Source organism: Pagrus pagrus (genome assembly GCF_965226575.1).
Source record: "Pagrus pagrus genome assembly, chromosome: 11".
NCBI lineage: Eukaryota > Metazoa > Chordata > Actinopteri > Spariformes > Sparidae > Pagrus > Pagrus pagrus.
Genome location: NC_140195.1, coordinates 7,997,748 through 8,012,776, shown reverse-complemented (window position 1 = coordinate 8,012,776; position 15,029 = coordinate 7,997,748). Strand labels below are relative to the sequence as shown.

The window sequence follows — 15,029 nt, the reverse complement described above, 5'->3', positions numbered from 1 at the left end:
TCCTCCGCTTCATATAGAGTCTTCAAAAACAAAATAGAGGCCAGCACACATGCTAGAGAACACATGTGGCAATCTTTTGACACAATTTGCGGATGCGGTCCATTCCGAGACACACACACACACACAAATGTTTCACTTTGCTGCGAGTTGTTCTCAAAGTCAGACATTATGCAACCTTTTATTATAAAACAAAAGGCTGGACGATCACTGAGTAAACATGGGTGAAAGTCATGTCAAAATTACTGAACACACTGCCCTGTCTTCTCCCACTCTTTCAGTAGTCTGCAGATATTGCCTCTAACCACGCAGTAATAACTAATGTCATGCATGCATATGAGTAAACAGCAGTAGCACGTTATTCCCACCAATTTTTGTCACACCCTGCGCAGTGAAGACGTCTCTTGAGAGGCTACTGCAGCGACTGGTGCATATCTGTGTCTGGATCGTTGCTCCGTCTGCCAGCAACAACAGCTCAGTGTGTGTGACCAATAACAGAATATTCTCAGGAGTAGAAAGTATTTATGCAATTTTGCAATAACACTGAATACACAGATCTTTGGTGATAACCTTTAGACATTAGCAGCTTGAAAGCAGGGTATTGATCAGCCTTGTAAGCTGATAACGAAGGGAACTTAACTGCTTTCCAAAGCAGTGGGAGAGACTGCTTGGCAAGGAGAAAAGGTTTTCTGTCTCCCCATAAAGTGTTTAGTCAAACAGAATAAAGGCTATAAAGTTGCCTATATTGTTTAATGTGGTGATTACCTGTTATTTAGGCATGGTTCTATTACCAGGCTAACATATAAATGCAGTGGTAGCTGGAAAGCTGGAGAGCATTAACATTTGGATTTGGTATTGATGGAACTTTTATTATCAATACAGAGATTGAATAGAGTCATACTAATAAATAACTTGTGTTTGGCAAACAATATTACAAACAGATGGTTAAGTGGTAGCAAATGCAAAATTATTCAACATTCATAACTAGTGTAAAAATAAAACTTTTTTTTAGTGAACTTGAAAAGGTATCTGCAATAGATAATGCATAAACATAATATACACAGCATATTATTCCATGTAAGGTCCATCTTTGCTCTCGGTAAAAGCGAAGCTTCCGATTAAATAGATGCCGATACATTACACACACGATACTGTTATGAAAACATGTTCATGATGGATAAAATGTACAGCTTCACAAGTGCTCTATCTGCTGCCACAGCGAGGTGTCCTTTACTGCCTGCGGAGAGGGAGAAAAGAAACACTGAGGTTATAAAGAGAAGAAAGATGTTCAGGCATGCTTTACATTGAGACTGACAGGTGTTGTTTCAGACATTTAATCTGTTACAGCTTCAGCAGTGCATAAAAATAAAGGGGTCAAAAGGATACTCACACTATTGTGGCTCCATCTCTATGTCCTGCAGTTCTCTGCTTTAATCCAGATGTCAGAAATATGCATTAGAATCAATGAACATGGAGCACATCATGATTTTTTTTTTTTTTTTTTTTTTTTTAGCACATCATGGTCTTACCTTGAGTTTGTGTATGATCTTGATCTGTGACTGTTGTGAGTTTTCTGTTTGGAAAGAAAAGAGTTCATGAACAAAAGCCAGGAAACTTCAGAGTGATTAGGTGATTATATGTACACGAACACACACACACCTCATTTTCTTGCATTTTAAAGTGGCTAAAATTGCATCAAACAGTAACATGTGGTTTTGGCTCATGCAACAGTAGGAGGAAGGAATTGACAGGATTGACAGTGTTTATTTTGGCAAACATTTGTGTCAGAGTACAAACATACTGAGCAGAGAAAGGCAGTAGAAAGTTATAAAGGATAAAGGAGCAGAATGTTTTTTTTTATGGGTGATTCATATATTTCCCACCATGAATAAGATGTCTTTTTTGGAATCCATTTTAACTGCTGTGTTTCGCAGCTGCACCAAAGTCTCCAATTCTCCTTCACTGGGTAAACTTAAAATTTTACTGCCACTTTCACATGTACAGCAGGTGAAGATTAATGTTTTTGTTCTGAGTTTCACTTTAAAGTCTTTGCCGATGAGATGTTTACATTATTTCATCTCTCTGCTGTAGACAAAGCAACTGGTGGGTGGTGACCCTACGTGGGTTACAGGTCAGTTCCAAGAGGATCTCAGCCAAAATGTCTCAATCTTTTGAAGTCCTATCAATTCCTCTCATGATTTTGAAGAGTGTAGCTGCCTCCCACCGCAGGACTGCACAGCAGTGATGGGAATTCCAGGTCTTTTGAAAGAGATGGTTTGTTCTGCTCGGGGTATTAAAAGGGGCCGTGTCTTTGACCTGTGTTTGGACCTTGACGCAGTTATAGGCTTGCCTCCAGTAATGTTAAATCAGCTGCCATATTGCTCATATTGGAAGAGTTTGTGCGTGTCAACGACAATTAATACTTTAAATCCAAGTTATAGCTGTAATGTTTAACCAGATAATGTTTGATCATCTATTATTGCATCTAAACCATGTCCAAATAAATATTGCTTTGTTGGGCTTTACAGAATTTATTTTTGGACATATACTGAGAAAATAATATCTGCAGCTGCACACTGTAATTACATAGCTTTCTTCGCCGACAGTGGTTAAAAGATAATTGCATGTAAGAACAACATTAAACAGCCTATTGTTTATGTGCCATGGCTATTAAATATGTTTTCTAATCCAGGCTTAACGGTGACGAAAAACAGCTGCATTTCTCATTTACAGCATTTCAGTACCTTGCATCCTCTTTGAGGCAAACATTCTCACCAAGCACATAGATGATGCTAATTAGAGTCAATGCGAGTTCATTGCTTAGGGCTTGGGTTTTAAGAGGCAGTTAACCTGCAACATAAATCCACACACCTTGCAAAAAGCAGGAAACAGAGTGGGGTCGTAAACGCAAGCTATAGGAGCAACAATAGTAAGCGGATTAAGAATAGCATTACACATGTGGAAGATTATGCACCTAATGCCAACTTAACTTAATGCCTAAGCTCTATTGCGATCAAGTGTATATGATAAGGCCGTGTTGGTAATACTCCTGGAATATTTTAATTGTTGTTCCCGGAAAATCATGTTTGCTCCAGGGCAGTGATTTCAATTTACCAAACACCGACAAAAACTTCAGCTTGAGCAAGACGCTGTGGCTGACTGGAGTAAATATAGAACTCGCACACAAAAGACAAGAGTTTTTTTTTGCCCGTTTGCAAAATGTTATCAAACTATTCACTTAGTATTAGTGAAAAGTGCATATTTTTCCAGTCATTTACCCCAAGCTATGACATTACAAACACATGACTGGTCAGTTTAAACGATGGTCCGGCAGCAACATTAATTATCGCATTCTAGCAACGGCACCAACATGGAGATTAGCCTCCATCTAGCAAAATCCCTCCTACTCTGCTGCGTGTATTGTGTCGCATTCAAGGATATAAATAATCAATTTCCTGTCTAGCTGTCTAGTCTTGTTGTTACACGGTTAAAAGCTGAATCGCATTGCACTGTATGCGAGACAGGATCAATTTATGACAGGAAGATGTATCTCTTCCTCCTGCTCAACAGATCAACTGCAAAGTTCGCCCAAAACGCTGACACTCACTGACATCTGCATATTACTTGCTTTTCTACTGATTGCTGGTTGGTGTTTTGCTGATTCTGTAATTTTCTACTTCGGCGAATCATCATGAAGTAAATCTTGTTTGCACGGTATAATGGATATAGAATAATGAAACCAACCACATTTACATTTACAATTTTGTCTGTCGATCGGGAAAAGGAAGTTTAACCGCTGATCCATTTCTATTATGGACTAAATGATTGAATACACTCATGTTTTGTCCCGTGTTGTTGTTATTTGCAACTCTGAGGGGGAAAAAAACAATCCAGTTATCTTTGCAACAGCAGTGCCAACAATAATACCACTTGGAAACGCAAGGCAAGAAAAGCTGTTTGTTGCCACTTTAAAGGTCAATCTCAACTCTGATTCAAGCCATAATGATGCCCTTTGTTTGAGAAACCAGCTTCGGACACCAAAAACCTATTACAATGCATATAAATTTAGCTAACTGCCTGTGTGGTCGGCCGATGTAATTAGAAGAAAGGAAGAGCCCCCAGAATAAGCATTGTACTGAGAAGAAAGAGCCACTCAAGAAGAACCATTTGTTTACCACTAAGTCACCACTTGTGAGGAGCTCTAATGTGATTGAATGCTGAAATTCACTGACGTAATCCTTCAGTTCTGGTGTGGTATGCGAACTAAAATAAACCCTAGACCTCCCTTGTGATCAAAATCAGCCTGCTGTTTGACATCGAGAAAACTCAACACAATGTGGCACTGTGACCCAGTGATTTAGCACCGTCACCTGCACACTCATGCCTCTCAGTGTACATCAAAACTGTAATCGATCAATCAAAGATCTGGCTTTGGAATTTAAGTAAGTCCCCAGACACTGGTGTGCTCTGGCTTGCCATCGCTCCTACATAAACATATGTTTGGATCAGATGTCAGAAAAACACATTTTTCTCCAGAGGGATTAATAAAATATGGCTTATCTACAATACACAAAGTAAACACTAATCAGAAACATGGAGCTCCATTACTCCAGACTTTTACTCTCACATGCAAACCCATTCCCAGCTTTCACTATCAGCTCATTAGCCTGAAAGGTTGTTGGAAGTCACAGCCTAAATGTTGAGCACGCAATCCACATAATTCACGCACCTAATAGGACAAGGCCAGGGTGTAATTCAAGAGGGTTATGTTTCAGCTTTTAAGTGTTGTACCTATTTACTGGCCTATTAGCACATTACTTCTAACTAGAAACAACAAAACAAAACATTATAACAAGAATAAACTGCAGCTGGTGCCGTTTCAGAGCCTTCACTTTATTGCCCTCTTAAGCTCTTAATTGACATTTTGTCACTCGAGCATTACAGATACTACATAATTCAATTTATGCAATAATTCGGTTGGTGGCTGATTCTAAACACACCGGTGTAGTAAGTGATTTTGGAGAGAGATAGTTAGTTGTTGAGACTCCTTCCCAGATTGTCAAATACTGATGACCATGATGTCACCCGTTGGTTTGTGGACTACGTTTTTGAAGATTCAAGTTTGGCATTACAGCCATCTGACTGAGAACCCGAGGCCACACGGTGGTAGCAGCTTGTCAATCACAAGGTAGTCATGCCATAGAGCAAACCCTGCTTTGATGTCTATCTTACTCTTAATTGGAAGCGTTATTTTCAAAATAAACATCATGCTGTATTAAAGGAGACTTGAAACAATCGATTGAGACCATAAATTCATTAGGGGACTAGAATGTTCTTTTTTATTCAATCAAGCCCATAATCCAATATCAGACTTGATATCTCTCTAAATAAACCAGCCATGACTACTTAACCTTATTTCAAGCAGATCGCATTGTGTATAAGATTTAAAATGTTTGCAAAACATTCAGCAGCTGAGCGTAGTCATCTTTCCACCCCTCACAGATCTGGATCCACACATAAAATGGAATATTTTATGGATATCCTTCTAAAACTATGAAAGATTCCTTAAAACCGTTGATACTGCTATGAATCCTCATTAACTCAGCTGCACATTGGTGGCAGTTGTAGGTTTCTATACCTATTGTTTTTCATTTAGCAGTTGAAAACTATCACTAGGATCCACACTCACGCATAGAGACCAACCACCTAAATACACATGAATTTTTTCATCAAGATCCATGCATTATTCTCTGAGAAACTAACGAAATGCTAAAGATAGTGAGAAACAAATTCCTGGATCTGTCCCTTTATCAGGATCCGCACCAAAATTAAATGGGGTTCATTCTGGGCTGAGACCCATCATCCATCCAAGTTTCGTGGAAATCTGCTCAGTAGCTTTTGTGCAATCCTGGTAACAAACCAACCAACCAACAAACATAAACATAATTTCCTTATCGGACGGATTATTTACTGAGGTAATAAATCCAGGAGGAAGTAGGGTCTCTTTCTCATAAGCTTACACACAATCAGACTTCTTTTTGAAACCGGTAGAGTCACCCCCTGCTGGCTATTAGAAAGAATTTTTAAGGCATTTCCTCCTCCTTCCACTGGCCTCACTTTTCAGACCCATCAATATTTTTTATACATTTGATGGTTGGCCGGCCACCAAACCATACTGTCCAGGGAATGAGACTCATCAATCAACTATTTTTCTCCACAATTGCTGATGCCAAGAAACTAAGAAAATAGGAAAATACAGGCAGAAGGAAGCGTTTCTGCAGATACAGACACTGACACACACTTTATGAGGGACACAAATGATGATTGAGATGGATTGTTTCTGAGTCTATACTTTGTTTTTTTATGCGGGGGGAAATCTGCATACAATTTTACTATTTTTACTATTTTAAGGCCCCTGTTTCGAGCAGATATTGACAAAATGAATAATGACGATTGTGGTCTATCAGCCTCAGCCAGCTGAAAACCACCACTCTGGCTATAAATACATGATATGAAACAACAGCCAAATGGCCTTCAATAGCAGAAAGAGCATAAATGCATTCTTACGCACTTTTGTTCATGTGCTGCTTCAAAATAACTCTTCTGCTCTCCGCAGTAGGTCCAGCCTCCACCTTGTTTTGTTATGCTCAGTGTTTACCAGCGTGGGAGGGGTTGGTACTTCTGCAAGAGGGAGTGCCTCAGAGTGCACTGACAAAAGCTGCCAAGGCCCTGCTTTATTGCAATATGACTGGAATGTTTGGCAGAACTTTATTAGAGCACATGAGAGTTTGGGATTAACAAAACAGAAGCACTGCTACCTTTTGTGTAACGAGACAGTAGAGAGTGAGTATGAACAGCAGTCCTCCGCAGACAGAGGTGATGATGAAGCCGAGCTTGTACAGGTCTTTGACTGGTTTTCTGTGCGAGGCCCTCACTGAGTTCCGACCATAACTGTCTGCAGAGAAAGACAAGATATCTGTGATCCAAGTGGCTCCCCACAGCTGCATAATTCATCGCAGAGCTTTCCAAAGGATAGAGATTCCCACCTGTGAAATGGTATGTCGGTGACTCTGTGGGTAGCTCTGTGGTCGAGCTAAAGACTTCTGTGTATTCGTTCTGGCACCTCCAGTCAACTGGCGCGTCGCTCCTCGTCACCAATTCCCAGTAAACAGACAGCACCTCTGACGCCTTCTGCAGTGCCTCTGACGGAGATCCTCTGTAGAGCATCTCAAAACTCTCTGGCTTATCCTGCGGCACATTCCAAGAAAAATATCTTAAATATTTTCACAAGGTTTATAGATTTATCTCCTCGTGTTGGGCAGTTTCTCACTTCGTGAGTTTCTTTTTCATGTTTTAAATTATAGAAAATGCAGCCCTGCCAGCCCTGAGAAACAGGCTGCAAGTTCAGCTCTCGTGCACTCACCTCAACCTCCTCATTGATCTGAGGCACACATTTCTGAGAGTAGATGTTGAGGATGAGCGCTCTCAGGGACTGGACGTAGCCATCATTGACTGAACCCCGACTATATTTGAAGTGGGTGGTGAGGAGTTCCAGGATCCAGGGTAAAGCAGCTTTTACAAAGCAACAATTGCTCTGCAGAGAATCAAATCGCGAGGTCATAAACATGAAAACGGTACAGTCAATGGAAACTTTGATTCAAAGGCTTCATTGTAAACAGTCTCATAAAACGAAGGCTACCTTACCAAACTTCTCCGTTCGATGAATGTGTAGGTTATCGAGCACCCATTTCTCAACTGGTTATCCATCTGCGGATACAACAGTAGGAAGTTTTCAGCCTGGGCCAATGTACAGAGAGCGCACACACATCATTAATGTCGTTTCAACACTTTACCAGATGCCTGACTGTCAGCAGGTGCTCCCTGGTTATGGAGTGTCTGCATGGACCAGGCACCTCAGCCATAGTCAGAGGGAAGCTCAGGAACATAAGCACACACAGACACTTTACCTGCAACTGACACAACCATACATCATCTTATTGTCATGTCCACAATAGATTATCTTGGGAAAGGGGGCTGAAGCTCAAGAGGATTAAGCAAGCTAGACAGGGAAAATGAAGAATACTCTCAACCACCAACTCACCACCATGGGAATGTTCACAGCAAATGTGTCACCCTGACCTTAACTATTTCAATATGGATGCCGTCCACATAGCAGTCTCTCTCTCTGATTCCCTCCCAAATTGTCACAGTAAAGTATTTTACAAGGAAAAACCAAGTTCAAAGCAAACTTAAATAGAAAACCATCCAAAATGGTCTCTATATCTGCTGAATGAAGTACAAATGCTCTTTCTTTCCACTCATGCACATACAGTTTTCCAGCATGGGTCCCGAAAACATAACAGCTTTCGAGTCAAGTTTTTTTCCTGATGTATGCACGGCGCCTCTTTGCTGAAAAATAACCAATGACTGATGTTTAACTGTGTGGCCTCAGAGGAACCTAGACGGGTGTTAGATTAGCTCCAGTCACGGTCAAATAGTGCCCTCTACCATGGAAGCTTGGCTTGGGAAAGCGGCGTGCACAGACTCCTCCTGTAGCTGATGTTGCCTGCTACCAAGCACCTTTTGGCAGCTGTAACAGTAAAATGGGCTCCAGATGGATTTAATCCTTTCTACTGAGGATTAAAAGATGGTGACAAGCATATGTTGCTCACACTCGCAGTGCAAACAAAATGTCTGATCTGGAAGCTTTTCCTTACTATAATCCCCTTGACCCGTTTGACCTGTTACTGCAATGCAGCTTGTGCAACAATCAGTCAAGAAAGATGCCAACAACAGAGCTGGAACAATAGAACGGGATTTATTCTTTTCACAGTTGTCTTCTGAGATGTATTAGGACACAAAAGACAATTCTTTTAAAAAATCCATCTGGGATGAAAGTATCCTTTCATATTTTGCTGTCTGTTCCTCATATAACGCATTGCATTTGGAACGGACAAAAAAAGTGATTCTAAAAGTAAAACAAGATGCTACGTGTGAGCTGACGGACTATCATGCAAGCCTCTGACTGCTATTGGGAACCCACTTGATGAATGATGATGAAACATAATCGTATTAATGTAATCTAATAAAACGATTAATGTCAGAGGTATGTGGCAAATGCAGGAGCACATGATGCAAATGTCAGCTGTCACATGATTTGTTTTCTCCACGCTCTCTATGATATCTGTATTTAGGTCAGCAAAGTCTACAATCACGCAACAAGCCTAAAACAGACACAAGCGTGCTCTGTTCCTCTACTGCTGTCAACTCACTGTATCACTGGCAAGGTTTTTTTGAGGGGTTAGTCATGCAGTGATTAAAGAGAAGTTCTCACCTACCTTAGCTTTGCTCTGAATCAGGGTTGACACAAGGATGGTCATCTGGTACGTGTTTGACAATGGAAAACACCAGACTCCTCTGTCACACACATTGAAGCAAAGAGATCCTTTTCATATATTCAATTCCACTCCGCAGAAAAGAATTTGCTGTTAAGTAAACTTGACACTTCGTCATGTGGAGCTGTTCCTCAGTGCATTGCCTGATGTGCTCCTCCTGCACAGAGTGAATTCAAACGGAGACTAACTGTTTCAGCTGACAGACAGTCCTTTTTAAAGACCTCCCACCTCTCCTCTGTCTGACAGGACACAGGATCCTGTGTCTCTGCAGATGTGTTCTGACAAATTGTGTTTTGGGGGGGGGGGGGGTGGGTGGTTGATTGACTGGATTTGATAGCTTTTTTTTTTCAACACTCCTGGCAAAGGAAGTATTAAAAAAAGAAAAAAGAAAAGAAAAAAAGAAACGGGCAGTAAAAACTTTTGGGAGCCTGAAGTTGGTGCTGATCACATCTGTTCTTGTTCTTGAAACTCTATCCCTTGAAAGCAGCTTGTTTTAAAATGCTGGTCCACATGAGAATTCCCAGAATAACATTATATTCAGCTAAGTGACCTTGAGTGAGTGGAGGAAGAAAAATAAGATGCTCACTGAGAAGATCTGCAGGCGGCAGATGCTCCATGCTGCTCGAAGTATCCTGATATCTTTAGGGGGTTTTTGTCAACATCACGTTGCACTATAGAAGCTACAGTTATTGGGAAATTGGGTGTGAACTACCATTTGTAAGACCTGACTTGACCCTGTAGTAAGAAACGCACACCCATAATGAACTACTTTTGATGGGGAATTCTTCCAAGAACAGATCAATGGGCTCCAGGAGTGGGGTGGGGAATAAAATAAATTTGGCCTGGGATCTATTAACGCAGGAGGCGGATTCCTTCACTTAGCATTGAGAACACATTCCTGCAATCGTAAACCTAACGTTGTAAACTCATGTATCTGAGTCATTTACCGCTGTCGTACTGTGAAATTTACTATTTTCATTGTTAAGAATTGAATCAGTGGTAGGAAGTGACTAAGTACATTCTTAACTACCACAGTTGGTACATTCTTGAGGTCCTTGTGCTTGAGTGTTTTCCATTTTGTTCTTCTTTTCTTACTCATTACTTTGTAAATTAACCTTTTACGTACAAATAAAGTAAAAGGCATTGTTGTTAACACCATGCATGAATGTTAATTAGCTCTTCAACGACAACGACATTATCTAATAAACTAACAGTCTGGAAGGGGCAATCTGCGTCATCTGAGTAATGAGTGTCTTTTGATGCTCTGAGTTAAGATTGAATACTGTGATTAGAACTAATTAGAACAGTGAACCAAGTATTGAAGAACAGTGTGACGCAGTGAACCGACTCGGTCAGACAACATCAACATCGAGCTTCGGTTTTATAACATGAGCCTGCTGCGGCTGCCAAACCACTGAGTGCATTGAATTAAGGGTGTGTTTGATTTCTTATGTATTCAGCATCTCGTTTGCAGGAGAAATATGTGTTTTGTTTCTTTACTCCAAACGTACAAAGCCTTGTTTTCAGGAATAAGCCCGGTGATATCATTATGTTATTATATATTTTTTTCCTCTTGTAGATCAAAACAACAAATTTGATCCTGCTACCGCGTAGTGTCTGATTTATCTTATTCCCCTGTGACCTCTATTATCAACTCATCCGTTCGCCACATGTCCAGCTGCTGTAAATAAACATTAGAGCATCAAGTGCTGATTAATCTGCCAGCGAGAAATAGTTAAGGAAATTATTCAATCACATTCCAAAATGAAACTATCCATGTGCGAGCCATTTAAAGATTTTACATCTTCTGTAGTAACCGAGCGAAGCCAGACAGTACCGTGAGACACGTGTTGTCCTGATGGTCTGGTGGTCTGGATACGTGCCCTGTGGCTGTGGGTCACCTGTTTTGGTCAAGCTTGGAGTGTGGTGCGTACTGAAGTTAGTAATTACTTCTATATGCACAGCATTTTTAAACATGGAGAGAAAAAGAAGACAAAAAAAGAACGAAGGAAAAAAGCAAAAAAGCAAAAAAAAAAAAAAAGGATAAAACACTGCTCGCTCATAGGATTCACTTCCAGTAAGAAAAGTATAGAATAACATCAGAGGACATCTGCTCTCTGGAGTGTTCTGGGACCATATGTGATCACATTTGGAATTCAGGTCATGATCGAGACATCAAGAGGAAAATAGCAGGTGTCTTCAGTCCAGAATTTGTGCCTCATTTCTACGGCATGTAAAAAATCCACAACGTTTGTCAAATCTCTGTTTGACTCCATGCACCACCCACACATGACAATCAGATCAAATCATGGGAGCAGAGTATTACAGCTCATGGTTAATGCAACATTTTTATTTACCCAGTCAGTGTCCATCTGTTTCACATGAACTGGTTTTGTCTACTATTCTATTTTGTGCATTTTGCTTTGATGGGTTTTTAACAGTAATGATCTTTGTTCCCCGGCATAAAAAAAAAAGCTAATATCCAGAATTAAACAGCAGGGGTTTGAATTATTGATAAGTCTCCACAGTTCACAAACCACCCGTGTTGATGTTGGACAATGAAACAGCTAGCCTGGCTCTGTCAGACGGTAACAATGTGTCATTTTTACCTCCGCCAAGGAGGCTTTGTTTTCACACATTTGGTTGTTTGCTGGCTTTGTTGGTTTGCACTTGGACGGCAGACAGGGTTTCTCTCAATCTTTAGCATCGTGAAATAAAATATTTTTCTACATTTTAGTTAATTTTAGGGAACAAAGCATGGATGTTGATTAAGATTCAAGGACACAAAGATTTATTTGTCAATTCTGCCATATGTACGGACATACAGAGGATCAAAATGTCGTTCCCTCAGACCCATGGTGTGCAAAGAAAAGATAAAACATAAAACATATATATATATATATAAAATATAAAGTGTAAAGAAAAAAAGGTACAGGCAAGCACTCAAAGGTATAGTTGGTAATGTTGGAGAACGTGCTCCGTCCAAAGCCCCGCCCCCACACACTTGAACGCGCATCAGACAGTCCGTCAGCAGGGCAGAGGAGAGCCATTAGCATTGGGCTAATACAAGCTACAAAAGTAGCTAAATTGGCTAATGTTACATATTTCATGAAAATAACAAATCCCCCAGAAGCAAAACAAATAATTACCTGTCCAACAGAGAGACAGCAACCTCTGCATCACTTCTGGAAGTGCTACTTTTGGCTGCGTTTTCTCTGCCACTGTTATCTCCTGCTAACTGTGCTAACTCTTTGGCTGTTGGCAAACAACTGTTAGGTGTGCATTACCACCACCTTCCGACCTGGAATGTGGATCTCCTGCTAACTCCATATGTAGTGTGCTGAATATATCCGGCAACGGTGACACGTGGTGAGTGCGCGCAGGGAGGAGGGGGGGGACAGAGGGGGGTGCAGGCAGGACGAGACACGAAGGCATCTGATTGGTTCTTTCAACTCGGACCGAGAGGCAGGGATTGGTCAGAGTTTTTACAGGCCTGCAGCTGCCACAGAGGTCTGATTTATTTCGTTGCTTTTTCTGAACACATTATGTATGGACTACTCTCAGGGTGGGAAGACCATTTCACCCAGTATAACAAAAAGTGTTTCTGAACAGGATTACCAACTATATCTTTAAATATATATACATCAAGTAATAATTATGTATACAATCTCAAGTATGGGGGGTTCACAGTGCAGAAAAGATGTACTAAACAGCAGCAGGAGGGTCCTTTTTATAAAGTAAAGTGTTTGTGTTTGTGTGTGTGTGTGTGTGTGTGTGTGTGTGTGTGTGTGTGTGTGTTTGCCGGTTTCAGTCTAGATCACAGTCCAGTCCTTTTTGGGGCACAAGGTTCAGAGAGTTCAGCCTCCTGACAGCCTGGTTTATGAGGGCTAATAAACTGAGGCATGTTCAGGTGGCTGGGGTCTATGAGTGAGGACAATTTGATGCAGATCCTTGATCTGGTGACCCTGAATTATGTCTTAAGCAGTTATGGGTGGCTTAAAATTTAGAGTGATAGAGATGATATTGGATTAGGCTTGATCGCATTAAAGGGGACTGTTAGGCCTTGGCAGAGGTATGCGCTCTACTGAGTGCCATTCCATTTCTACTTTGGTTTTTGTACACAGAGTTGTGCATGAGTGCGCTCGCCGAACTGAGCATAATCGTTTGCAACTAACAAACATGAATGCTAGCTGGAAGTTACAAACGCTTGTATGTATGACTAGACATTAGAAAATGGATATTCTATTTTGTGCATTTTGCTTTGATGGGTTTTTAACAGTAATGATCTTTTTTCCCCGCCATTTAAAAAAAGCTAATATCCAGAATAAAACAGCAGGGGTTTGAATTATTGATAAGACTCCACAATTCACAAACCACCCATATTGATGTTGGCCAATGAAACAGCTAGCCTGGCTCTATCAGAAGGTAACAATGTGTCATTTTTACCTCCGCCAAGGAGGCTTTATTTTCACACATTTGTTTGTTTGCTGGCTTTGTTGGTTTGCACGAAAAGTACTGAAAAGATTTATTCGAAACTTGGACTAATAAACTGAGGCATGTTCTGGTGGCCTGGGTCTATGAGTTAGGACAATTTGATGCAGATCCTTGATCTGGTGACCCTGAATTATGTCTTAAGCAGTTATGGGTGGCTTAAAATTTAGAGTGATAGAGATGATATTGGATTAGGCTTGATCGCATTATAGGGGACTGTTAGGCCTTGGCAGAGGTATGCACTCTACTGAGTGCCGTTCCATTTCTACTTTGGTTTTTGTACACAGAGTTGTGCATGAGTGCGCTCGCCGAACTGAGCATAATCGTTTGCAACTAACAAACATGAATGCTAGCTGGAAGTTACAAACGCTTGTATGTATGACTAGACATTAGAAAATGGATAAGGGTAATGTTTTAGACAATGTTTTAAACCTCGCAATCAGAACACCAAAGCTGAATTTGATTGCAATTCATTACAAATCCAGGGGTGGGCGATATTGTACAGCCTAATGAATTGGTCGACAGATGCAGTCCAAGGCATGGGACTGCCAGCAGATTGCTAGCAATCATGCTAAGAACTGTTAAATAACTGTTTTCAACACTGACAATGGATTAACGTTCACAGCAGAAATTCAGCGTTGGATTTATCATTATGGATTTCTTTTACAAAGCCTCCAGAGAGACCCTGCCATTCAAGGCTGGATTACAAAGCTGCTGAAAAGGATACGATTGCACTGTGTGGGCAAAAGATGTAGCTAAATCTGTACCGTGCAGCTGTACAGAAATATTTAGTATGACATCGTCGACAACTGAAACACATTTTGATATTTGGTAAAACAATACAACACACAAATTGACTTAAGTACCACATGAGTTATTGTTATGTTCTTCAATTTAGTTAGGTATATATTTTAGCTTATCTATTTACTGTATATATTTACTGTCAATTGGGCAGTCATGTATTTAAAGGAAAAGTACTGCTAATGTTTTGAATGTTTTAGATTACTTTACTACATTAGCCGTGAGCTAACGTTAGCCAGCAACGGCACACAAGGAAAGTGTATGTCTCTGTGTTTAAAATCAGGTAAACTCTCACTATTTGGCACTCACCAGAGACTGCGATCGCTCTTCTTTTCCACTCTCCTC

General features: G+C 40.6%; 1 protein-coding gene across 6 annotated transcripts; it reads right to left on the bottom strand.

The window, feature by feature from the left end:
• Window positions 1-845: 845 nt before the first annotated feature.
• Window positions 846-12,650, bottom strand: csf1b (colony stimulating factor 1b (macrophage)). 6 transcript variants are annotated; one of them, XM_084366543.1, is made up of 10 exons: window positions 12,542-12,650; window positions 9,336-9,549; window positions 7,851-7,970; window positions 7,702-7,764; window positions 7,421-7,591; window positions 7,044-7,245; window positions 6,816-6,952; window positions 1,527-1,570; window positions 1,388-1,425; window positions 846-1,234 (listed from the first exon to the last, which is right to left on the bottom strand). In XM_084366543.1, the coding sequence occupies exons 2-9, from the start codon at window positions 9,375-9,377 to the stop codon at window positions 1,389-1,391; spliced, it is 816 nt and encodes a 271-aa protein (XP_084222669.1). In that variant the 5' UTR covers window positions 9,378-9,549; window positions 12,542-12,650; the 3' UTR covers window positions 846-1,234; window position 1,388. The 6 variants fall into 6 exon arrangements, with proteins under 6 accessions (XP_084222669.1, XP_084222670.1, XP_084222674.1 ...); XM_084366544.1 differs by having other exon boundaries at window positions 9,336-9,414; window positions 12,542-12,640; XM_084366548.1 differs by lacking the exon at window positions 9,336-9,549 and having other exon boundaries at window positions 12,542-12,640.
• Between the last annotated feature and the right edge of the window lie 2,379 nt (window positions 12,651-15,029).